Source organism: Podarcis cretensis, assembly GCF_951804945.1.
Source record: "Podarcis cretensis genome assembly, chromosome: 13".
Lineage (NCBI taxonomy): Eukaryota > Metazoa > Chordata > Lepidosauria > Squamata > Lacertidae > Podarcis > Podarcis cretensis.
In genome coordinates this window covers 30,041,639-30,067,876 of record NC_137182.1, presented here as the reverse complement: position 1 = coordinate 30,067,876, position 26,238 = coordinate 30,041,639, and the positions used below count along the sequence as shown (strand labels likewise).

The window sequence follows — 26,238 nt, the reverse complement described above, 5'->3', positions numbered from 1 at the left end:
GGTCATATTAACGACTCAGAAACTTTAAAAACTGGTGCCCCTCTATCCTACTTTCCTTTTCATCTCATGCTTTTAGACTAACATCGTAGGCAGGGACTGTCATGTTTTGTGTACAGCACTGACCACATTACACAAATTATAAGCAAACAGTTATTAGGACAACAAGCAAGTCAAGTCTTTCATTCATTTCCGTGTGTGTGTATTTCACACATACGTGTGTGCAAGGTTCTGTCTAGCCCAAGATTCCAAAGCTGCCCATTTCACAATCCATGTTTCCCCCACAACCTATAACCAACTACAGTGAAACCTCGGGGTTACAAACACCTCGGGTTACAATCTCTGCTAACCTGGAAGTAGTACCCCGGGTTACGAACCTTGCCCCAGGATGAGAAAGGAAATCGTGCACCGGCGGTGGCAGGAGGCCCCATTAGCAAAAGCACGCCTCAGGTTAAGAACAGTTTTAGATTAAGAACAAACCTCCAGAACGAATTAAGTTCGTAACCCAAGGTACCACTGTACACCAGTTTGCACTTATTTTTTAAAAATGTGAAACATATTTGTGTAGATTTTTGTTATTTCCAGAGCAGTTCACACCACAATTCCAACATTAAAGCAAAAATTTTAGAATCAATAAATACTTATATATTTACCACATCTTATTACACCATCAAAGTATTCACAATGTTGTCGTCTTTACAAAACCAAGTAACAGCCAGAATGACAACAATTGGCAGCTAAGCCACACTATTTCATACTGATATACACTAATATTAATATTCCCCACCTTTTTCCTCCCTGACAAGACTGAAAGCCACTTACAGATAAAAAGAACCACTAAACACAAAGGAAAACAGTAATTTAAAAAACAATAAAATATCGATAGAATTTAAACTACAAACACTCTATAAAATCTGCTTAAAGCATACAAATAATTACAATAAAAACAGCACAGCACCAGCCCTTTGATTAAAAGCTGTCAGTTCCTGAAAGCCTGTTGGAACAAGAAAGTCTAGCAACTAATATGCAAACTAGTATATTAAGGAAAAAATATTTTGGCTGACCATACACCTCAGTACTCTCCAAGCACAATCACAGACAAGATCGTCAATAAGCACAGCCTTTGTTTTATAATAGCAGATATTACTTGAACACAATTCTCTTTTAAGGGAAAGCTACTGTAGAAACCTTTCTTCTGCAAAGCTTAGCATTAACATGAGATGCAACTATGGGCAATAGCCACCAGTTTAAATGAAACCTCCAAAAAGATTCTAGAAACATACAATAGGCCAACTTCCCAGAGTTATCTGGCCGATGCAAACAGTGGGCAACTCATGTTGCCTGGAGGGGGCAGAGGCGCCAAGCAAAAGTATGGCCATAATGAAGAGGAGCACTCCCTCAAGGAGCCCTATATACTTTTGAGCATAAATATATAGCTTTCTCCTGCAAGTTATCAGCTGTAATTTCTCAGGGCGTCTTTGAAGCATCCGATTCCAAGAATGAATTCAGTTCTGCAGAGAAAGGATGCCTGCAGACTATTGTTTGCCACTCAACCCACGTTCTCTCACCACCCCGCTGAAGGCTGCCCTCCTCGGTTCAGGAGACAGGCCCAAGAACAGAAGTCGCCACGGTCTTAGAAAGTAGCCAGGTGCCAAGTACATTCTCCAATTGGCACGGGTCATGGGCGTAGCCAGAATTTTTGTGGGGGGGGGGAGAACCTAAGTTAGCTATGTTTTTATGGATTTAGGGGGGCAGCTCCTCCCACCAGCACCCTTGGCCACACCCATGGCACAGGTCCAATTGTGAACATGTGGCGATCTCTCGATGCCAGGTTGGCGACTGACATCTCCATCTGGCTGGCCTCTTCAGCTTTCTTAAGCAGGTATGCAGAAGAGCTAATTCACTGCATTTATATCCCACCTTTTGCTTCATTAAGTATATGGTTCACCCACCCACCCTTCTCAGTTAATCCCTACAACGACCCTGTGAGGTAAGATAAGAGATTGTGACCCGTCCAGGGTCACCCAGTGAGCTATATGACTGAGTGGAGATTTGAACCCTGATCTCCCAGGTCTGAGTCCGACACTCTAACCACTACACTGCACTGGCTTCCAGGAGTAATTCTGCTATGGGGCAGCTACATACATTAAGACGGTAAATAAATATGGGGAAAGCAATATGCAACTTGGAGAAGGATCCAAAATATTTTCTTTGAAGCTTGAATTCATTTCATCCTAGATTGTTTCATTTGATGTTTTAATGTGTTAGAAACAGCTTTGAGATTTTATTTCCTTTAAAATATAAAGTGGTGTTGAAATGAAATGAATAATAATATATAATAAAAGGTAAAGGTAAAGGGACCCCTGACCATTAGGTCCAGTCGTGGACGGCTCTGGGGTTGCGGCGCTCATCTCGCTTTACTGGCTGAGGGAGCCGGCGTTTGTCCGCAGACAGCTTCCAGGTCATGTGGCCAGCACGACTAAGCTGCTTCTGGCGAACCAGAATAAGCACACAGAAATGCCGTTTACTTTCCCGCCAGAGCGGTACCTATTTATCTACTTTCACTTTGACGTGCTTTCGAACTGCTAGATTGGCAGGAGCTGTGAACGAGCAACGGGAGCTCACCCCGTCGCAGGGATTTGAACTGCCGACTTTCTGATCAGCAAGCCCTAGGCTCTGTGGTTTAGGCCACAGTGCCACCCACATCCCATTAATACATAATAGATTTCACCAAAAAAAATGTGCCTAGGCATTCTGTGGTGGCAACTGTACCCAAGCTTTAAAGTGTCATTTTGTGATTAGCTTGCATACCTGAGTTTCTAACACTTGAGTGCCGCCCAAGAGGAAACAAAAGGAAGCCTCATTTATCACTTTTATCGCTGCAAACCAAAAGATCAGCAGCAGGCGCATTTGTGCAATCACCATATGAACAGGGGAGGAAGCATTCATGAGGCTACAAAGCTGAGGTGAGGAAACATGGAGGGGAAAGTGGGAGAAAAAATAAAGGCAAAGTTTCTGAGATGGAGAAGAGCACCAATCCCTAGTGGAGATGGACCAAAAGCACCCCTAAATGTGCTATGTTGGAAATGATCCTAGCCACCATGGCAACACAAAACTTGAAATGAAGGTATAATCCAGGAGTGCCCTTGGGTAGTAAATCTCACAGCACAATCCTGCTTATGCCTACTCAAAAGTAGGCCTCTCTGCACTGGCCTGTTTTGTGATCCACACCAAGATGCTCCCAGGACTACAGCCTAAAGTGGAAAAGCTCCTTCGCTACCATCACAAGGTCTACAGACTACCACTGTTAAACGTCTGTTTTAATTTAGTGCTCCAACCCATCCTGAATCTTCAGGATTAAATACATAATTTATAGCATTTTATAACCCACTCTTCAGCCAGAGTGGGTTTCCAGAGTGATTGACAAAAAGAAGGCACCAGTCCCTGCCCTCAGGCTTACAATCTCAGAAAAAGAACACAAAGCGGGGGGGGGGGGGGGGTTACAGTTGTATCCTGGAAGTCGAACGAAATCCGTTCCAAAAGTCTGTTCAACTTCCAAAACCAAAGCACGGCTTCTGATTGGTTGCAGGAGCTTCAATCAGAAGGTGTGGATGCCCCATCGGACGTTCGGCTTCCAAAAATTGCTTGCAAACTGGAACACTCACTTCTAGGTTTGCAACGTTTGGGAGCCAAAACGTTTGAGAACTAAGTTGTTCAAAACCCAAGGTACAGCTGTATTGGGAAGGGAAGAAGACAAGCAAGGCCAGGCTACAAATTCTTAAATGTTTACAAGGTCCTTATAAGAACCAGCTTTGATGAAATCATGCTGTTCAAAACTTTAAAAACAGGCTTTATATGTAACCTTTCTAAAAGTAGCTGTAACACAGCCTTGACAGCTGAACTTACAGGATTGTATCTAAAACCCACTCAGCCCAGACCTAAGCTTGCTATTTCTATTCATTTCAATAAGCTTCCTCAGAGCATGACTTATACTGGATACAGTGGGCCATCTGGGGCCTAGCTAGAATCTGCTGGCTGGTCACTTCCCATCACAGCAGCCAGGGTCACAAAGGCCCAGAAGATGCCATTGCCCACCAGGGTAGACTGTCCTTCTGGTATTCCTAACAGGGTAGTTGGGTTCAAAAGCCTCAAGGGGACAAATTATGGTACATGGCAGCTGATGGATATAGTAAGCAGAGATGGATCTTTCCATTTCAATTATTTTTTTAAAAAAATGTAAGTCTGTACTCTCAATGAATTTTGTTTCACCGTTATTTCTAAAGGCTAGACTACAAGACCAAAAAACAGTGCTTTGAAACAATGGCCCTGGGCCAAGCATGACATCATTCTTCCACTGAGATAACAAGAAGGCTGTATTTACATTGAGCTTCAATTCTGCTTTCTGAATATGTGGAACACAGGAAGTATTCCTGAGCTGAGCGAATCTTACACATTTATTTTATATTCTTAGAAGTCGGCAATAGGAAAGTTAGTTCAGGCTCTTAAGCAGTAAGGACTAATTTACTGAAATGTAGGCAAAGCAGCCCTCTATTTTAGCTTGAGGGCAACCCCAAAAAAAGAGAGAGAAAAGAGCAGAAAATGCACAAAGGGACAACAGCAGGACTATAATTCTGTGTGGTGCTACCATGTGATCAAATAGCACGTAAGTCAATTAGCTAGTGGAGGACAAAAAAAAATTGTTCAAATGGTATGTGCAACACCACCACAACCACCCCACAAAAAAATAAGCTATTTAAGAAGGCATGTGCTAAAATACAATTTTAGCCCACCAATGGTAGATTACCCCCTTTCCCCTGTCTTGTACACAAAGCCCTGCCAAATAAGAAGGTTGGTACTTCTGTTTTGCTATGGCTGGTTATAACCATCCATATACCACAAACTGAAAAAGAACCAAATACATTCTCTAAAGCACAAGTTGTTCACACATTTATAAAGACACAGGGTTTTGTCAAATTGCCCTCTCTAATTGAGTAGAAGGGGTTTGGTTTGGTTTTTACTTTTGCTAGAAGGAAACACCTCTTCTAGGCTGCTTTTCATCTTAACTGGTTCTGTGTTTTGCTAGTGAAGACCATTCCCAAGTCTTTTGTGCACATCATTTACTCTGGCTGAATGGGAGCCCTGGCTAAAGATATCCTCATCTTCAGCTAAATCCCCCATCTTGTCTTCATTTGCTTTACAAAGCAAGGCGTCAGCAATCCTTAATGGAAAGCTCTTATCTCCTTTCTCTCCACTTCTCAGGAAACTCATGGGGTTCAGGTTGGAGCCATCAATCTTCACACACTTAAAGGAACACTAACTTGCCCCTTAAGCTACAGGGAGAAAGAATGGCTGGGTGATAAGGAAACTCCCCCACATGAAAACCTTGGCATTTCCTTTAGGAACAGAGAAAGCTCAGGGAACAAAGGCACATTTCACAAGAGTCTTGTTTCATTTTTGATGAGAGTTCTGCATAACTTGTTACCCAACAATATGTTGCAGAACTACACCATCATCTCTGGCCTACCACCACTAAACATTCTCCTGATGCTAACTAGAGCCAATGGACAACTGCAACTCACAGCAAACCTCGGCAAATTGTCAGGGATGGAGTTGTAGCCATACAACATCTGGAAGGCCCCAAGTTCCACACTCCTTTCCTAAAAACATTTTCCTTGGGGGATAGCTGTGCCATACTGTTGCAGAAAAATGAAGGAACCGCCTTTTGCCAGCTTAAAGATTAATGAACTAGTAGTGGCACAAGCATTCATGAATTACAGTTCATTTCACCATGTGCCCGAAACTTCCTGCTTTATACATGCAATTTGAAAGAGTGAATTTCTGCATTTAATACCCCTCTAAACTCACCAGTTACAATTCCACGCCAAACCATATGTACATACCAGAAACTATGGATAACGCTCCATGTGTCTGATGAAGTCAACTGAAATCCATGAAAACTTAATGTCATAATAAACTATTCTTAAGGCATTAAGGTGCCACAAGAACTTTGTTGATCTTAAAGCACTTAAGATATTAAAATATTTTACAAATATTTCTATTTCTCCAGTATGAAGCGTAAATAGAAAGTTAAATGTTGACTTGGTGATCTTGTGCGGTCCTGAACACTTAGGGTACTTTTACTACAAACCCCAAAAGCATGTTCTACTGCACCTGAAACATGCAAAATGAGGCAAAAGAGAAACTATCACTTCAAGTTGTAGGTGAGGGATACTGCTTTTGAATGTTGCCTCGTGCAAAAACAAAACACCAAAAGCCTGCAAATATAAAAATTAGTACTCAAATTTCTAGCCTAGCCTAACATGCACTTGTTTCCTGTTTTCATGGAACTATCACACTAGGGAACGTTCAGAAATGTTTACAAACTGCAGCTGACCAGTACTTTACAAAATGTCACAAAACTACAGAATGCTAGAGTTGTCTGGAACTCTTCATTTGGCAAGATATTACACAAAGCAGGAGCTGGGAAGAAACAAGTGATATATACCCTTGTGCAAATTAATTGAAACAAACAATGAATTTAGTAGGATTTACATCCGGGGAATTCCCTGGCCAATCAAGCACTTGTATTTGCTACTCTGTTGTGAAGCGGGGATCTTTTTTGCTTTGTCGAAGCAAGCAAGCATCATCTCTAGGAGTTGTTTTCTTCTTACGACCACTCTTTCCTTTACGTTTAGGAGAAACCGATCCGGTTTCCCGCTTCAACTTGATGACACTGGTGACAGTTGCTAAACTCACACCAACTACTGAAGCAATCTCTCGATACGTCTTAGCTGTGTGTTCGTGCAGAGTTATGATCTTTGTACGTTTCCGAGGTGTCACATCCATCTCGAACAGCGGTCAAATCACAGCTGGTCAGGTTTCTAAAAGCTGAAATACTGTAGCTGCTGACGTAATGATTGCATCATACACTACAGTGGTCGGACAGAATTCTACAGCCTGATGCAATACAGTAGCTGCTGACATAATGACTGCATCATTAAAACATAAAAAATGATCAAACTGACTTTTTGTGTTTGTTTTGAGTCCAGGATTACAAGTAGGATAGAAAACATACTTTGTTTCAATTGATTCGCACAAGGGTGTAAGGTACAAAAATTAAACGGCCTATTGTAGCCATGAGGTCAGCTTGTAGGCTAATTTCCAAGATGAAGATTGCAGGATAAGCAAATCCCTCCCAGGTGTTCAGCATATCAGGTTATCCACCAAGGATTATGGGATGAAGAGGCAATGGCTGCTCCCCATTTCTGAGAGATGAAAGCCAAGTTTGTAACCTATCTGTCCTAGACCTTTTAAAGTACCTTTTAAAAGCTTCACTTAAATTACATTTTTATCCCATCTTACTCCAAGAAGCTCATGCTATTGTGTGTGTGTGTACCAACCCCTCATTTTATCCTCACAACCACCCTGAGAGGCAGGTTAGTAGGAGAGAATATCCATCTCAAGGTCCCTCAATCATCTTCATGGGCAGGTAGAGAGATTTGAGCCCAAGTCTTCCCACTCCAGTGCTGTAACCATCCTACTACATTGGCAGCAATGTAGAAATAACCTTTCTGTAATTATTAGCTGTTCTCTAAGGGTGGGGAAGGGACGCAGGTGGCGCTGTGGGTTAAAGCCTCAGCGCCTAGGACTTGCCGATCGAAAGGTCGGCGGTTCGAATCCCTGCGGCGGGGTGCGCTCCCGCTGCTCGGTCCCAGCGCCTGCCAACCTAGCAGTTCGAAAGCACCTCCGGGTGCAAGTAGATAAATAGGGACCGCTTACCAGCGGGAAGGTAAACGGCGTTTCCGTGTGCGGCTCTGGCTTGCCAGAGCAGCGATGTCACGCTGGCCACGTGACCCGGAAGTGTCTCCGGACAGCGCTGGCCCCTGGCCTCTTAAGTGAGATGGGCGCACAACCCCAGAGTCTGTCAAGACTGGCCCGTATGGGCAGGGGTACCTTTACCTTTACCTTAAGGGTGGGGAAACACACATTTCTGTGAAGACAAAACCATTTAGAACTAAAATCACAGTATTATATTTTTTTTTGGGGGGGGGGGGGTTAGGAATCAGTTTGCCTGGGGTCACCAAAGGAAAGCCAGATGCAGGCTTTAAATGAAGCTAGACCTTTATTGTGATGAGCGCACATGATGAGTCTCCATGACTGCTCATTGTATGAGAAGACAGCATTCTTATTAATTAACTTTTAATTAATGTCTCATTCATTAACTTAACTCCTCTGCAACAGATTCCATTCTTCTGAGATTAGTAGTCATTCGACCCTGCTGATTACTTGCATTCCTCCAGCTCACCTTTCTTGACCTTGGGTCACCAGGTGTTCTTAACTACCCATCATCCTTGACCACTGGTCCTGCTGGCTAGGAATTGTGGGAGCTGTAGTCCAACAACATCTAGGGACTAGTTCAGAAAATCTGCTAGTTCATCAGAATTCTGATTACTATATAGTTACTGTCTACAAGCCTACTTCTCCTGAAAGTATTTAGCTAACATTCATGCACATACACTAAGCTACAAAATGGATTCAAGGCAAGGAAAATTTGGTTTTCTCCTTCAACTAAGCCTGGACCCTATAACAATAAATTGTGGAGGCAAAAGAGAGACCGGGAGAGTCGGGAGAGTGGAAGGTACCTCCTAGAGCTACGATGGGAAACTTATGCCCCTCCAAATTTTGTAGGATCTCAATTCCCTTCAGCCCCAAACAGTAGGACCAATGAGAGATGAATCAAACAACATATGAAGGGTTACAGGTTCCCCATTCCTGGCCTGGAGGATGAAGAGACAAGCACCCAGCATGCATCTGGGCCAAAGGATGGCAAAAAAGGGATTCTGTGACAATATTTTACAGACTACTCTAACCTTGGGCTTTCTTATACAGACTTGTTTGTTGCAGCTTTAGCTTCAAACTGGGGGCAGGGGGCGCACAAATTGAGTCCCCCCAGTTTGAAAAGCCTATTTTGAACTAAGGTAAAGGTAAAGGTACCCCTGCCCGTACGGGCCAGTCTTGACAGACTCGGGTTGTGCGCCCATCTCACTCAAGAGGCCGGGGGCCAGCGCTGTCCGGAGACACTTCCGGGTCACGTGGCCAGCGTGACATCGCTGCTCTGGCAAGCCAGAGCCGCACACGGAAACGCCGTTTACCTTCCAGCTGGTAAGCGGTCCCTATTTATCTACTTGCACCCGGAGGTGCTTTCGAACTGCTAGGTTGGCAGGCGCTAGGACCGAGCAGCGGGAGCGCACCCCGCCGCAGGGATTCGAACCGCCGACCTTTCGATCGGCAAGTCCTAGGCGCTGAGGCTTTAACCCACAGCGCCACCTGCGTCCCTTATTTTGAACTAGACACCTCTGAATTCAGGTCAATTCAAAATGTAGCTGTTTCTCTTTTTTAAAAAAATAGTATTTATTATTTTTTAAAAAGGAAAGAGAGACAAGAGAGGAAAAAAAAGAACAAGAAAAAATAATACAATACAATACAATATATAAACCATACGAAACACAACCTCAACACATCACCCAACACAATGAACTAAACAAAACAAAAACAATTTAAAAACATACATCATACCTTTTCCATATTCTAACTTTCATTCCCTTATATCATCGACCTCCTCTCACCTCCCTCTTTGTATTCCACTTCCATTAATTGTTTTAGCAATTTCTTTCCATCTTTCTCCATTTTCTATCATATAAATGTCTTAACATATTTTTAATCTTATTTCCATTAAAATTAGTATACTTATTTAAGCTTAACTCCTTATAGCATTTCTACTAAGGCCATAAAAATTCATTCCAACATTTTCCTGTCACTCATTAATTTTACAATATTTCTATATATAGACTTTAAATCTTCCAATCTTCTTCCACCATCTCCTCTCCCCGGTCTCAGGCTCTGCCAGACACTTCCGTCCACTCCATACAGTCCATCAACCTGGAGATCTTATGTCCGAGGCTCTTAACTCTTTTCCACGTCCCTTCTGCAGTTCTTCATATTCTTTGATGCTAAAGAGCAGATCTCGAGGAAACTCCAATCCAACGACACCTCCACTCCCTCTCGACAGGTCAGCCAAATTTCCACAATTAAAGCTAGGATCCATAAAGTATTTCAGGGCATGTTTCAAAATTCCTCCAACTCCAAAGGCCCCCCAAGCTCCAAGCTCCTCCTGACCCAAGTCCATATTCCAAAAGTCAGTTAATCCCTGCATAGAGGGATCTTTCCAACTTTCCTTTTCCAGTCCAGGCCAGACTCCGATCTTCAGAGTCTGACTTTTTCTAGTTTCAATCATAAAGTTATAGTCTTCGATTTGCCTCTGTAAGGCTAAGGCTCCCCCTTAGTTCGACAACAGCAACTTTCTCCTTCTCCTTTTCAACAATTTGTCCTGCTAAAATAGATTACTGTGTCAAAACCTGAATAATTTCTGTATTGGTGCTCACTTTTGGTCCCAAAATATCAGCTTTAGTAATCATAACATCCATTTTTTTATGAAGCTGTTCCAACCAATAGTTTATCTTGCAATATGCAGTTACTAAGGCTTCTCCTGTCGACATTCTCGAATGTCTAAGGTCAATCTCTAGTTCCCACACTCCACTCTTGTAACAGTTTCAAAAGCTCCCTCTAGAGGGAAACAGTCTCCACTTCTATCAATCCTTTCAAAGAAAGTTCAAAAAGTAAAGTTGGTTTCCATTTTCAGTTACTTTTTCTCCCTTTTCAACACAGAAGCGGACAATGGAAACAATATATTTCTCTTATTCAACTGACTGTCAACATCCATTCTCTTCGCTGTCTATGAACTCTCCCAAAACGTCAACCACGGTCAGTCCGTTCCCAGGTTCTGAGCAGTGGCAATTTAATTCTAATCACTCTCTCCTGCAGGATACACGGTCCAAAATTTCCCCCCTCTTCTCCTGCTTCCAAGGGGGGTCTAATAATTTCAATCGATGGAAGTTTAATCCTTTACATAAGGCTTTCCGAGACCTTAACGTGTAAGCTCTTTGCTTCAGTCTATTTACAAAAGGGGAAGGCGGACTTCCTGTTTTGAACCTTCCCTGTTCGATGTCAAATTAAGGTATTTAAAGATCCAATTTTCCGTACTACTCACGGGTTGTTGTTTAAAGTCCAATTGTCCACAGGAAAAAGTCAGTGGTCTCCGGCAGCAGCAATGCGGCTTCACTCCATGAAAGAAGCAGTCGATTCAAAGCACCGCGCCGCTCAACCCACGTCGATCCGGATCCCCAAAACAGGGTTTCCCCGCGAGTAGGGGAGGCGCAAAGGGTGCCAGCCGAATCCCAAGTTCACAGACTTCTTCCGCCTGTGATTTCAGTGGGTCTCTGCCTTCGCCGTGGCGGTTCAGACCCTACTTTTCACGGAGCAAGTTTCTCCCGTTCGGAGGAGCTCCGCCATTGTCGGAGGCGCTAACCCGGAAGTCCCCCAAAATGTAGCTGTTTCTCCAATAGCTGCCTGGCCTTCCCAGCCAATTTCCCCACAAATCTGTTCCAGAGGACTGAGAAACCTACAGGAAGGAGGGGGCCACCAGGTGGCGCGTTGGAAGATGGCCGACAATAACATCTCTCTGACCCATACGAGGTAATTAAGGGGCTGCTATGGGAAGTATGCAGTCTTCCTACCCCCCCAGGAGACGGGGGCGCTGCCTTGCCAGCGGTGTTCACAATGCACCCCCTGATCCGAGAGATGGGGTGCCGAACACTTGGCACAAGCCCTCGGTGAAGTGAGATCTTCCTGACGCCGATTCCAATTAGCGCACGCTGGTTAGCTTCAGCTCGGAATTATAATTGGAAACATATGATTGGAATGAAGCTGAAGCACATACATCAAGTAATGTTCGAGAGATAAGACTGCTGATTAATGGATCTCAATGACCGGGAGTGACGGATGGATAAGTAAATCTTCTGATGAATCACCACTAGGAGACTGTTGTTTGGAATGAAGGGGGGTGGAGGAAAAAACTTTTTTTTCTTTGCACGATGTGATATTAATAACCCTTCACCCCAGATAGAAATAAGATCGTTGTATTTTTATTAATCACAAGCAGGAATTCAAGAACTGTGTGGGATGGATTATAACAGGAGAGGGGATTGGTGAACGGTGAGAAACAGGAAATTTTTTATGATGCAGTTAAAAAATGGCGTCTCGCCAAGACAGGCTTTCCGGAGAAAGGACAGGGGGAGGAGAATCAGGATCGTTCGAAAGAGAAGGAATGTTGGAACGCAATCTTGACCTGACAGAGCCTCCTGATTCATTTGATTTATTTGGCAAGCCTGAGAAAAGTAAAGGACAGACCAAAGATTTTTTTTTTTTATGGAAGCGTTGAACAGAGGCTGTCCCTGAGCGATATGATCTTTGAAGAGTACAAAACCCACACAGAGGATGCCTGTTTTCAATCTGCTTGTGAAAATTATCAGAGAACGCAAAGAAAGGAATATACTATAACAACAAGAAGAGAAAGAAAGTAATAAAGGACTATCTGGATTGAACTGGATAGAACTGTCTTATTAAAGCAGTAATATAAGTGATGTTTGGACTCGTTCGGAGTTTTGGACTCGTGCGGAGCTTGATGTATGGGTACTCCCAACAAAATTTAAAATTTGGCTGTAGAATTTGGAACTAATGTGATTTGGATAATGTGATGTGATTGGCCTGTTAATAAAAATTATTTTTTTAAAAAAGAGAAACCTACAGGAAGAGTGTTAACCAGAAGGGTAAAAATCTTGCTAGTGTGGGAATGATGCTCCCAACTACACTCAGAAGCATCGTTTCCCAATGGGGAGCATTGGATTTGGAAATTCTCTGGCTCCATTTCCCCAAATAACCAATTTTTCAATAGCTCCCAAAGCAAGCTGAAAGGGTTTCAGTCACAGCTGATTCAAATACAAGCCAAAAAGCATTTAGGTAATGAAGCACACAGCTGTTAACATGAGCATGGTATTTAGGAGCAAACAGTAAAGTTATGCTCCCATACAAGACATCTGAACTATTTGAATCCTGGATAGATACAAAATTAAGAATTCTCCATCTTTAAAAGGACTACCAATTCTATAGTAAACAGAGCAGTACTAATATACTCTCCTTCCTTAATCATAAAACAGTGCCACATACAAATTTTAACAGCACCCAACATAAACAGGCCCCTATTTAGAGAAAGCACTGTTATTTACTCTCATAAACAAAGCTGAAAATTGCTGTTTGTCTTCTTTTGACTAAGCAGCAGGAAACTGATACCATTCTAGCTTTTGGAGTAGCTGTTTTAGTCTCTTGTAGCAAAAAGAAAATTAACGACTTGTAGTACTTGAAAGACTATCAAATTTATTATGCCAAAAGCTTTCAGGGACTAGATGTATGCAATGCATTCCAGTTTGCCAGGTTTGTAAACACATGTGGAGAGAGAAAACATTAGCATAGAGATCACAAATGTATAAAGACCAAAGGTAAACCAGTTAAAATGCTAACTTTTGCTAAGGTTTCCCCACCATTTTTCACCAATTGCAATTGAATAGCTGGTTTCTTTTGGCGGGGGGAGGGTGTAACTATGTGGGAGAGAAGAAAAGAGGTCTAGCTCCCAGACTGCTGCAGAATCTTATCAGAGGGAGTAACTGGTGATTTCTGCTTTCACAATTCAATGCCAACTTGGCAAACATTCTACTCAAGAATTAAATTCAGTTCCATCTTCACTGAAGCTGCACTGGTGGCAGAAGGATCATATCAAAGGTAGATCAAACCCTTCCTTTTGTGAATCAGTAAAAGACAGAAATCAATTAACTCCCCCCACTCTTCATTTAGATAAGATGCATTTCAAGTCAAGAAAGAGAAGAGCACTCAAGGTAAAATAATTTTCAATTGCCTAGTTTTCTAGGAGTATCCAGCTGCTGCTTTGAAAGTCTGCCCCCTCCCAAAAAAGTATATGAGGTATTAAAATGTGTTGCAGATCAGCATTGCTGTCAGGAAAGGACTCTGGGGCGGATGGTGGGTCCCACTCCCAAATGCATCTGAGCTAGCTTACCACATTTTAGAGTGAATGAATACACTTGACTAATGAGTGAAGGACTCCTTAAGACCATTAAGCCCAGCATCAAAATTACTGCACCGTTGTTTATGGTTTTGGGGGATTTGAATTCTTTTTCTACTCCAAGATGTGCCCAGAAGGAATGAAATCCTAAAGTTGCTTACGTGTATTTGCATGCACAACAGGGAGGGCCACCACTAAGAAAGCTTGTCTGGCTGCCACTGTGCACCAGTGATAGGATGGCAGAATAAAAATGTGCCAGAATAATAAATCTTTGTTTGCTGAGAGTTTTGGAGGACAGAAACCTCTAGATGTTTCTTTTCCTTGACCAAAGCGTCCTGAAAGATCTCACCTCTCACTCTGGTTTCTCTTGTTTGCCAGAGGGATCTAAGAAAGAGGCAAAGCAAGTTATCCAAAGTGTTCTGTGAGTAAGAGAAGTCTTTGCATTTTTCCTCCAGAACTATCAGAGGACTTGGAAGAAAGGCTGAGATTTCTCAGAGGGAGGTTTGTTTGCTTAAGGGGGGGGTGCTTCCCTTGTGTAAGCAGACAAGGCTCCAGCCCACTCCCATGTTCCCACCAGAGGACATCTGGGCAGAGGAATCCTCCTCACTCCTAGAGAAGGCGAAAAAACAAAGCTGATAGTGTAGCACCCTGCTTGTGGTTAACACTTAGCTGGAATGAAATATTCAACGCAGCAATAGAGAAATTAAAATAATAATTTATTTGTCAGACAAATAAATATGAGGCACAGTGGTATATGGTTACCAAGCTCTGGCCTGGCCTCCTGCCATTCTGGCCAGCACTTATATTTCCTTAATCCAGCCCCCTTGCTCCTCCTGTGGCTGCCTCTGTCCAATCAGCCTGGTTGAAATTCCTATTGGCTGTTTGCTAGAACCAATCACAAAAGATACACCCATTTCCTCTTGCCCTTTTATGGGAAACAAAAAGCTATATATTCTTCCATCTATAAATGACAAATAAGTAGTAATATATCTTACATGTGTCTCAACAAGGAACCTTAATTACCAGCTCACCTCTTGCCCTCCTTGCCCTCCAAAACAAATGGTTTAATCTTAAATTTTTATCTTAAACAGATGTCAAGGATCATCATTGAAAGATCTCCTTCCTTTGGAGGTCTCTAAACAAAAGCTTGACAACAATATGTGTGCTCTAAATGATGTTTCCTGCTTAGCAAGGGGGGCTGGGCTGGTGGCTGATGGCCCCTGTGATCTCTTCCAACTATATGAAATAAGAATCTAGCATAAGGATTTAACATTTCTTAGCTTCTAATTCCTTTGCATAATTACATTTAAGCCAATATATTTAATACATAACATAAATAACCTTTTAAAAGGAAAAGAAATCTTAAAAGGATCTCAGTTTAAGAAAGAAACAACTTTAGAAAAAGACTTCCCAAAATACTCTTTCTTTCTGCCAGCTAGATGCTTTTCCATTGCTCTTGACCTTTGAACCTTAGGAAAATATGGCTCAAGTTTAATGGGAGGCACATGGTTTTATTTTACTATTTACCCACTCTTAATTATGTTTATCTCTTTTTTTATCTTCTGTAATATGTAGGGTCAGTGTAACCTTGGCTGTCAGCCTGTAATTCCCTTTTTACGACTTTGAGAATTGTTTTCTGCTATAAATCAGGGGGCCCCCTTGTCTAGGAGCTCTTCTGCCTGGCATGAACATTTGAAAATCTTTAAGCTCATTTTAAGATACAGGCCCTGATCAAAATATAAGCTTGATAAAAATGCAGGCTTATGATTAGATGCCTCAATAGGTTCCATTATTTGTCTTATTCCAGCACCAGAATAAGATGTACATACTCACCTAATAAGGCGGATCAAACTTTGGGTAAACTTTGGATAAACTGAGGGTTACTCTAAGGGCTAGGCAAAATCATAGCTAAAAGCAGTTTGAAATCAAATAAATAGCTTAGACGCCCCTTGGCACATACTTAAAAGTATGCTTAGGCCAAACCATTAAATAAACAGCTGACGCAAAAAAATAAGAGGTTTTTAGCATCGCAGTCTGACAAATGTCTAAGAAAAAAGAACCAAGGAGGGGGAGAGACATTGTTTTCTTTTCAAAGAAATGAATAGGGCAGAAGTTACCACCACAGGAAGACTTGATTTAAGAAAACTAAGAAAAGGCACTCTCATATCTGAACAGATTTATTGGGCAGAGCTTTCGGCAGATGAAGAAAAGACAAAGAACTGAACCCATATGTGAACCTGGATTTGGGCCAAGACATTATCGGAAATCACCTGTCCTAAAAGTTCATTACATATAAAAACCAGTAACTTTGCATATATTGCTTATTCTTTTGTATGTAGTAATCATAACTTAATAAACTTTAACATTATCTTAATTTGCTTGTTCAGCTTGCAGGTGGAACTCCTGTGGAATCAAGAAACACACATCTTCCCAAGCAGTAGGATTCCTGAAGGAAGGTACTGGGGCACATTTTAAGCTTACTTCACCACAAATTCCTACATCATCTTGTCCACATCACAAGAAGAGTTTGGATTTGATATCCCGCCTTTCACTCCCCTACAGGAGTCTCAAAGCGGCTAACATTCTCCTTTCCCTTCCTCCCCCACAATAAACACTCTGTGAGGTAAGTGCGGCTGAGAGACTTCAGAGAAGTGTGACTGACCGAAGGTCACCCAGCAGCTGCATGTGGAGGAGCGGAGACACGAACCCAGTTCCCCAGATTACGAGACTACCGCTCTTAACCACTACACCACACTGGCTCTCAATCTCAAGGCAATTCAAAGAAACCCCAATCTCTTCCAGAAGCCCCCCTCTTTGCGCCAGAAGAAGTGGGAGTAGGTAGGAGTAGAATGCATAGGCTGCCTGACAGACCAAGCAGCTGAGTGCAAAAGCACTTCGTCTGCAAAAAACCCTCCAAAACCGCCGTTATGAAGCAGAGGTTCTCCTGTTAATTAGTGTTTAATTGGACTGAAGTACAGGCACGTGCTAGAAGAAGTGAGATCACAAACTCTGGAACGGAAACAACTGCAAGGACTTTAAGATTTGAATTTGATATAAAACTTCATTTGGGGCAAAAGACGGTGTGGGGGGAGGGGAGCCTATGGTTTATTTAAAGTTTTCTTCTCTACATTTATGATTTGGCAACCTTCCTCTGAATGTTTAGTTCAAATTATATTTGTACACGTGAGGACTGAAGATATGGAATATAACATTAAACTGAACTTTGTGAGTTAATAAAAAGGGGGAAAGCTCTATTTTGCAAAAGGTTTTCGATGGAAAATTAGAGCTGGCCCTTCCCCTTTATTATTTAGTGAGTGAACTAAATGACGCTAAGAGGACTTGGAATTTAATTGGAAGTATAAATGCTCATTTATCTTCAGTAGAAAAGAAGGATGAAAAATCTGCGAACTTGATAGGGTTCATTACTGAGTCATCTGCAGTTCGACAGACCACTCTTCTTCCCAGGCTGAGAGGGGAAATGGTGAAAACAGGTTATTTATTGGGACACAGTGATTTTTGCAGCCGTTAAAGTTGCCAAATGACGGAGCAAGGGAGAAATTTCTGGAACAATGGGATATCAGCTTCTCCCAAGGCATGATGGATAACAGCAACAACTGGGGGAAAGAAAAACATATTTGAACAATTGGCATTAATAATTGTATTATAAATTGGTATTGTTATAATGAGGCTATTATTGAATTGTACTTGGAAACTAATAAAAGTATTTTAAAAAGAAGAATTTACAGGAAACAAAAAATAATAATAAACCAAACAGCTTACCATAAACACTTGGCTATGTTGATGTTACAGAATGAGGTTAGATGGAGGGAAACAAAACACATTCCCCATCCCAAGAAGTTCAAGGCCAGAGACAAGCCTTTAAAGAAGCCTTTGCTAATCTGATGTCCTCCACTAGCCCAAGATATAGTCCAAAACATCTGGAGGGGACTAAATTGGCCAAAGCAGATTCAAAGGTTCTCCAAGTCCAATGCCAGAGAAATTATTTATTTATTTATTTTTAAATCGTGCCACTTTTCTGGAACAAGGAGGCCTAAAGCAGCTTATAACATTTTAAAAAAAACAACCATAACACTATTGTAAAACAGTGCCTCTCCCAGCCTAATTCAGACAAATGACCAGGAAGGGTATCCCAGTCAGTGGTATGAATAGGTCCAGGAAAACTAACAGCTAGCACCCCTTCTCCTCCCAGGTGACTGAGGCTGTTTCCAATCCAATATCCAGGCCTGAAACTAAACTGAAAGGATCAAAATAATCAACTGCTTGGAACTGAGAAGCCATGACCAATACCTGGACACCTTCATTTAGTACTAGAGTGAAATGACCTAAATATACTTGGGGTATGCAGATACTATCAAAAACTAGGAATATAAGCATGGGTCAAGAAAAAGCACATGGCTTACTTCACTGGCATGCAACTTTGGTTTACTTTCACTAATCTGGAAGAAACAATTATCACATGAATTATGTTCTAGAACAATGACCATACAGTACTGGCTCGACAGCGTTGAGTAGCAAGCTTTTGGACTGCAAACACTCTTCTTAGGGACATCAACAGCAAACATGCTGCCTTTTTAATTAAGCCATTTAGAGATGTTTCTGAACCCATTGCAGTGTACTCCTCCTATGCATGCTTTCCTAGATGTTCTCTCACAAACTGTGATTGAAATCTCATATGCTCTCTTTTTTTGTGGGCGTACCCCATTTAACTCAGGGAATTAATGTCCGCTCCACAGCACGCAAGCTTTCCCCCTTGTAACGAGGCACCTTAAGTACTGTATGCATAAAACAAAAAGTTGCGCTTCCAACATCTGTTACAATTCCATTCCTCTCCCTCCCACAAATCCTTGAGGATTAGGAGGCAGAAATCCCTTATGGGAATGCTCCACGCAACCAGGGCGGGCCTGGAAAAGGCGGGAATGGCGAGGAGGGGAGAGATAAGGACCCGTCGCTTCCCCCCACCTCAAAAAAAAAAAAGGCAGGCCAGCAGCTGCACTTCTCGCGATACGCGTCGCTGCCCCCCTCGTCGGAATGCACGTGGCCACGCCTCCCTCGCTGCACCTCCGCCGCCGCCATACACGCATCCTCCTCCTCCTTCTCCACAACGTCCCTTCCTCCACTCCCCCTCGCCTCCTCCTGCTCACGACCCCCACCCCAAAAAATGCTCTTTATTAAATTGAGCGGGGAACGTGTACAAAACAAGGCATTCCTCTCATGCACCTTTCCCCCCCCCCACGTCTCCTCCTCCATTTTTTACTCCCATTTATACCAGCACGCCTGACGCCCCCCCCCCCCGCGCGCGCACTCTCCCAAGGCCACTTCTTGCAAAATATATATATATATCGACCTAGCGAGCACGAGGATAAAACAAGGACGTTCCCTCCCACACCAAAGCCGCCGCCCCCCGATAAAGGGAGAAAGAGGATGGGATAGGAAGCCATCGTCTGTTGCACCCGCCTCCCATTCCGTCGCAAGCTTCCTCCGCCTCGACCCCTGCCAGGAGGGGCTCTTTCTCACCCGCCGCCCGCCCCGCTTCTTCCCCGCCAGCCTCACCTTGGCCATCCTTGTTGTTGCCTCCAGCTGCGGCGGCGGCGGCGGCGGGCTCGACCTTCATGCACTCCTTGCAGACGGTGTGGAGGCAAGGCAGGAGGCGCGGGTCCCGCTCGGAGCGCAGCCTCTCCCGGCACACGCCGCATTTCTCCAGCAGGTCGATGCCTTCCACGTTGAGCGGGGCGGCGGCGGCGGCGGTGGAAGAGCGCTGCTTCTCCCCAGCGGCGCCGGCGCCGCCTCCGCCAGCAGCTTCCGCAGGGGCAGGGGCCGTCGCAGGAGCAGACATTGCACCGAGAGGAGGAGGAGGAGGAGGAGCAGGCAGGAGACGCAGCAACAGCCGCACACACGCGCCCGCGCGCGAAGAAGCTGGGCCTCGTGGGAGGCTGGCGGGGGGGAGGGGGCGCGGCGCTGGCGGCCTCGAGAGGGAGACGCTCCGCCACCCGCTGGGGCCCTGCTTGTTCCCCGCACGCGCTGCGAGAGAGAGAGAAAGACAAGGGGAGCGGCGCGCGCAGCGAGCACAGAGAGACAGACAAGAGGCCTGGCTCCGTTACAGCTCGCTCTTGCCTTCGCTCTCTCTCTCCCTCCTTCCTCCTCCTGAAGCTCCGCCCACTCGGCCGAGTGAACGACGGGTAGTTTTCAGGAGTTGGGGGGGGGGAGGGAAGGCAGGGATAGAAGCCCTGTTACGCGCGCCTTCCAGGCTTCTTCTTCTTTTTTTAGGAGGCGGAGCTAGGCATCTTCCAAGGCCAATCGGAATCTCTGATCGATGCTCAAAACCGGCCAACTGGTAAACTGCCCGCCCTCTTCCCGCCTCCTCCTCCTCCAAGAAACAAGGAGGGAATAAATAGCCGTCCAATCAAAACAACTGTACACCCCCCCTCCACCCCGCGCACCTCAGCTTCACCGGGCTGTTTTATTGGAGCGAATAAATCAAGGCTTGGAATGCTGTCGGCTCAGGCCCCGCCCTCTCCCTGAGCGGGGCGGGCGAAGGGAGATTTAAGAGGCTGAAACCATGGCAACCGTGAAGTCTCTGGAGCTGGTTGGGAGAGGCGGGGATGGGCTTTGGATTGACATGGGAAGAGCCAGTTGCGAAGAAGCAAAGTCTGGGAGCAGCCAGTCCTTTTTGTTCCGCCTCCCCGCCCCTTTGCTTAACCGAATCCCTTTCATCCTCCATGTTGAAGCCCGAACAGAGGCTCCCCTTTAAAGCATTAAATGGCTGAAGCGAAGCAAGCAGGTCAGGGTAATTCTGGAGTAGCTGCTTCGGAGTGACTCCGAAGTGACACGGATATCACACACCCCAACCCCTTCGCAGCCCAATGAACTGGATAATTTATTTTTCAAGGATAATGGGGAGTAACTCCGGATTCACAAATGTCTCATAAAGCACTAGCCAGCCCTTGCCACCACTAAAGGCTGGGAAGTATTGCTACACACATCTCGCCCTAATACTGTACACTTGAAGCAAGTAACATGTTCTTCTTTAAAAAATAAATATTGCAGCACCTTAAAAACTAGCATGGGCGTGGCCAGGATGGGGGGGCAGAACCTCAGTTAGCTATTGATTTTTATTGATTATGGGGGCAGCTGCCCCTCCCTTTCCCCCTTCCCATGAAGCCTAGTAAATATATTGTGGTAGGTAATGGCATAAGCCTTCAAGACTAGAACTCACTTTATTTGATATATGAAATGAAGATAACACTTTGTGTGTCTCGTGATGGGGACTCTGGTGACTGGAAGCTTGGTCACAATATTATTATTATTATTATTATTTTGGTAGTTTGCCATCATTAATTTGAGCCACCTAGGTTCCACTTTAAGGTGGCTACTTATCTAACCCCAAAAATATGCAAATGCACTGCCAGAAAAAAAGAGATTTGCATAGAATTTGCTTATGCTGATTTATATGCATGGATGGAAAAAACCTGGGGGAGAGGGGAGAGACCATAGTGGCAGACTCAGATCAAGTGACCTGTGTGCCTTTGTTGGCTGCCCAGGTGCTAAATTCTGATGGACAACTTCAAGCTCTTTACTGTCCTTAATGGGTTTTTTTAATATTTAAACTGGGTTTGGACCAGATAGCCTTTCAAATAAAGGACACATTCCAATATATTGTTTTATCTTTTATTTGTTTTTTTTAAGAGTACCTAACCTGTTTAATACATTTACAGTATATCCTGATTTTCCTCCAAGAAGAGTACAGTACATGGTTTTCCATGCTTCCGTTTTATGATCACAGCCACTCTGTTGTGGCTAGGGCAAACCAGTCAAATGGGTGGAGTACAAATAATGAAACTATTATTATTATTGTAAAGTATGCAAAACTAACAGATAATGACTGACCCCCAAGCAGTGCCATTGCTTTGAATCGGAGTCTCTCGGTCCTACTTTGTAACTAGTCTGGTGACTCCAATATTCCTTCAAACATAATACCATCCTCACATGATGACCCTGTTCCAGGTTCTATTATCAAAGACACACACCATGAGAATCCCAGCAATTTCCCTACAGTTACTTATCTTTTCACCACACAGATTTGTCAAAATCCAAGCTAGAGCCTCTCTCTGGAATAATTTAGGAGCTATCTGTTTTGAGGGGCATGAATAAACCTGAGGAGGATCACAGCATTTGTGTTTAACTAATTCAGACATCATAAAATACAACTACCGCTGCATTTCATTTCCCAGTCATTACTCTTCCCAAGTAATTACTCAGTAAGGCTGCAACCCTATGCCCATTTACATAGGAATTAGCCTTACTGAACTAAAGGTGACTTACTCCTGAGTAGACATGCCTTGGATTCTGCTGCCAAATTTTGAAAACATACAATGGAGTCTGAAGTGACCACTACCCCCTAATGAACAATGACTCTCAAGTACATACTTTCTTAGACATTCACAGCCCAGTGCTTTAGTGGCTCCATTGATCTCTCATCAGTGAATAACAAATGAAGGATTTCCCAAGTTTTATTTATTACATTTATTCCCTGAACTATCCTACTTAACCTTTACATTTTTTTGGATAGCCTTTAAAATAAGCCTGCATTGACTTTCCAGGCAGGACATAATAGGTCGTTTAAGATGCTAATACACTGAAACAGAGCAATCAGGAACAACTGATTGTTAGCTTGCGCTTTTCTCTTTTCCATAGAAACACTGTCACCCTGCCTTTTCACTCCATTGTTAAACTCTTTTAAAATACTTCCTGGTAAGTTGCATAGTGTGGGAAAATTGGAGAAAGGTTTTTCTGTCTTCTAACACTAGATTAGAACCTGGGTCATGCAATGAATGTTTGATGATTCAGGACAGGTAAAAGGAAATAATTCTTTGCACAGTACATAGTTAAGCTGTGGAATTTGCTCCTGCAAGAGGTAGTAATGGTAGAGAACTTGAATGGCTTTAAAATTCATATAATATAATGCTATCAATTGCTATTAGTCAGGATGGCTGTGTACCATGTTCACTGTTGAAGGCAGTATGTCTCTGAATACCAGCTGTGAGAACAGGATGCTGGACTTGATAGAGCTTTGGTCTGATCCAGCAGGGCTTTTTCTTCCTTCTTTCCCCTCTACCAAGTATTTTGCCAAGTTAGTTCGTCTGTCTGTTCTCTATGCATTCATACACCTATTGATATATCCCCACCCAACTTGGCACAATGGTTCTCAGGATGGAGGAGTTAGTTTCTGCCTACTTTTAGAAACTAGGTGCCATTCTGAATCAGAATAATGAACCAAACCATTCCAAACTGCATCAATTTGGGCACTTCTGAAGATATTGTCACCCAATTTGCTGTGACAGTTCCCAAGATTGAGGAGTGGGATGTGGTTTATGAAAGACCAAACAGTTACAAACACTACTAATTTGGACACTTTTTAAGATATCATTGCTCAATTTGTTGTGATGGTTCCCAGGATGGAGATGGAGATGGGTGTTGGTCTGTGTTTGGAAATTGCCATGCCCCGTTTGAATCAAGATGGCAGACAAAACCATTCCAAACTGCACCTCTGAAGATATCACCACCCAAGTTGGCATGATGGTTCCTGAGATAGAGGGTGGGTAACATTTTGGACTATATTTGGATATCATGGGATGCTATTTTGAATAAAGATAGTGGGCTGAACCTTTCAAAATTGCAGTGATTTTAATCAAATTTGGCAGTAAACTAAAATGGCTGTGCACAAAATTTGGATCTGAGCTTCAACCAAGTTGGGTTGAGACAGCTACAAATCACCCTAAGTCAGGTTGCCTGGAGTAATCCAGGTCTGTCATAGGGGGAAAAGGTGAGACAGGCAGCTTCTACCAGCATGGGGCTGTTTTCAAGAGGGCTTTCAAACAGCCCCACACAGCAGTTTGGCTGTGTGTGTCTATTCCCAGCAAAGGAACACACACACAGTCAAACTGAACAGGACTGAACCACTTAGTCACTAATACAGTGTGACTACTGCATTGGACCACGACCGCAGGTCAGTTAGTTGGTCTCTCACCATCAGTTATGGCCCCCATGGCAATGACTAATGCACAAGTCAGTTTCATAAGATGGGGAGGAAAAGTGAGCTGGGTCCAGGTCAGGTGGATGCTTCCCACAATGTGGTGGTAGCAGCAGCAATGATGGCAGCCAGATAAGCAGTGGCCAGGGAGTTGGAGAAGGCGATGCTGGCAGTGGTAGTGATCAGAGTGGGTGTGCCTGAGGCCTGAACCACAAGTCAGGACACATGGGCAACAATGTGGAGGCTGGGAGGGCAGACAGGGGAAAGCAAGCAGGTATGAGCATGTGCATCAGCAGTGCAGGAGCCTCCCACCAATGCTGCAGTCCTTTTGGCTGCAGGGGTCTGCTCTGCCATAGTGCTCACTACAGGGAACATGTTAACAGAACAACACCCAGAAGATTGAAGCCTTCTGCTCTCTGCAGTGTGGTGGGGAGGCGGGGGGTGGGGAGGAGATGCAGCATCTCCTTCCTTTGCCCCCCTCCTCATAATATCCTGTTTTTAAAATCCTAATTAAACGTGAGGCCTGCCCTCAAATTGATTTGGGGCTGGTCAGGTGTTCCCTAGTTGGGGGAGGGTGGGCATGCATAACCCTAGAAACTAAGAAAATATAGTATTCATTTATAAATCCCAGTATTTATTAGCTTGTTAGAATTCCCAAGCAATGCTGGGCTCTTCTAGCTAGTATTCAATAAGAGAGCAAGTGAGAGAATTTTATTGCTAGATTGGGAATGTGTGTTGTTTGGCTATTTTCTTTTAAATATGCACTGGTATATGCTCCAGCATAGGAGACAAGGGAATATATAGTCTCCAAAGGTGGGGAGGGGGGCTAAAGCTTCATAAAATGCTGGTGCAGTAGTTTTCTCATTTGAGTGCTATGAAAATACAGTATATTGCAACCACTAAAGGTTTTGTGCACACTTCCTATTAGTAATATATGTTTGTTTATTTGTGGGGAGAACTAGGAGGGAATGTGAGAACTAGTTAGGAGCCTCACCGGGAGTCTTCAAAAGCACCTCACTGTTGTCTGCCCTTCTCCCATATTTAAGTTTAAAACTGCATCATGTACCTTCAGACCATAAGATACAGAGTTATCTGAAAAGTAATCATACACAAAATGACTAGAAATAACAGATAAAAAACACAAACATAAGCAGACAATGGCCTGGCTCCTAGCTGAAGGTGGGGGAGTTGCATAGGTCATATGAGAAATGGAAAACTGGACATATAGGACAATTTCAGGGACAGGACAAATTCCATCTGTGTGGGTTTATGACAGAGGAGAAATTTTAATTTATAGGCCATAAATACTTATAACTCAGAAATTCCAGAAACGCAGCCAACCATGCCCTTACTCCAGTCTGGTTTGCTGCTGAAGCTGAAAGGGAACTAAATCAATGTTACAGATAATATCTCTGGGGCCCTGCTGCTCACTCCCTGAGCTCTAGGAGTGAAGCTTCAAAGCAATTTTAGAACACTCCTGAAGTGCATTGGTCAGTGGAGGAACAGAGACTCGTCCTCCCTTCTCACAGTCTTATCAACCCTGCCATAAACCAGAACAAAGGGAGTATTGGAGGAGAAGGACAAACATAAATCTCTTGGTGGGGGAGCAGTCTGCAGGGTGGATCAAGGAAAGGAGCAGTGTTTTGCCTGGAGGCAGAAGGGGCACAAAGGAGGCTACCAAAAAGGATAAGCTTAGGCTTTCGTAAATGTATTACAATGTAAAATTGGAAGCTATCAAGCACCTCCCCTTTTCCAAATCGGAGCCGAGCCAATATTTAAAACTGTTGCTAAAGCCGAACTGTGCGCATCAAACTATTTAATAAGACTATGCACGTTACTACGCTCAAAGTGCTTCACATAAGGATGCTGCGACCACGCCGTGCATTTAAAGCACACGCACGAATCCCGGGAACTGCAGTTTTTCCCGCACAGAGCTATAACTTCCAGCACCCTGAATGACCTACGTTTCCCAGGATTATTTGCGGGGGAGGGGGCAATGCGCGTTAAATATACGGTGTGTGCGCGCACCACCAACACCACAGCCCTTCAAGGGAGGCCGTTGCTGTGAAACCCGCACGGCAGCAAATCTTGCCAATCGGTGCTGAATGCGACCTCTGCATTCGGAACGGGTTTTCTTTTTTAACGGAAAGAAATAAATCTGCCT

The 26,238-nt window shown here is 43.7% G+C and overlaps 1 protein-coding gene across 3 annotated transcripts in view; it reads right to left on the bottom strand.

The window, feature by feature from the left end:
• TRIM28 (tripartite motif containing 28) overlaps positions 1-20,207 on the bottom strand; it is a 36,548-nt gene extending 16,341 nt beyond the window's left edge. For 2 of the 3 annotated variants that reach the window (XM_079948506.1, XM_079948507.1), the window contains exon 1: positions 19,598-20,207. In XM_079948506.1, coding sequence (XP_079804632.1) covers positions 19,598-19,880 — 283 coding nt within the window. In that variant the 5' untranslated portion in view covers positions 19,881-20,207. The remainder of the gene's footprint in view (positions 1-19,597) is intronic. The other variant, XM_079948508.1, reaches the window with a different exon arrangement.
• Positions 20,208-26,238: the final 6,031 nt, after the last annotated feature.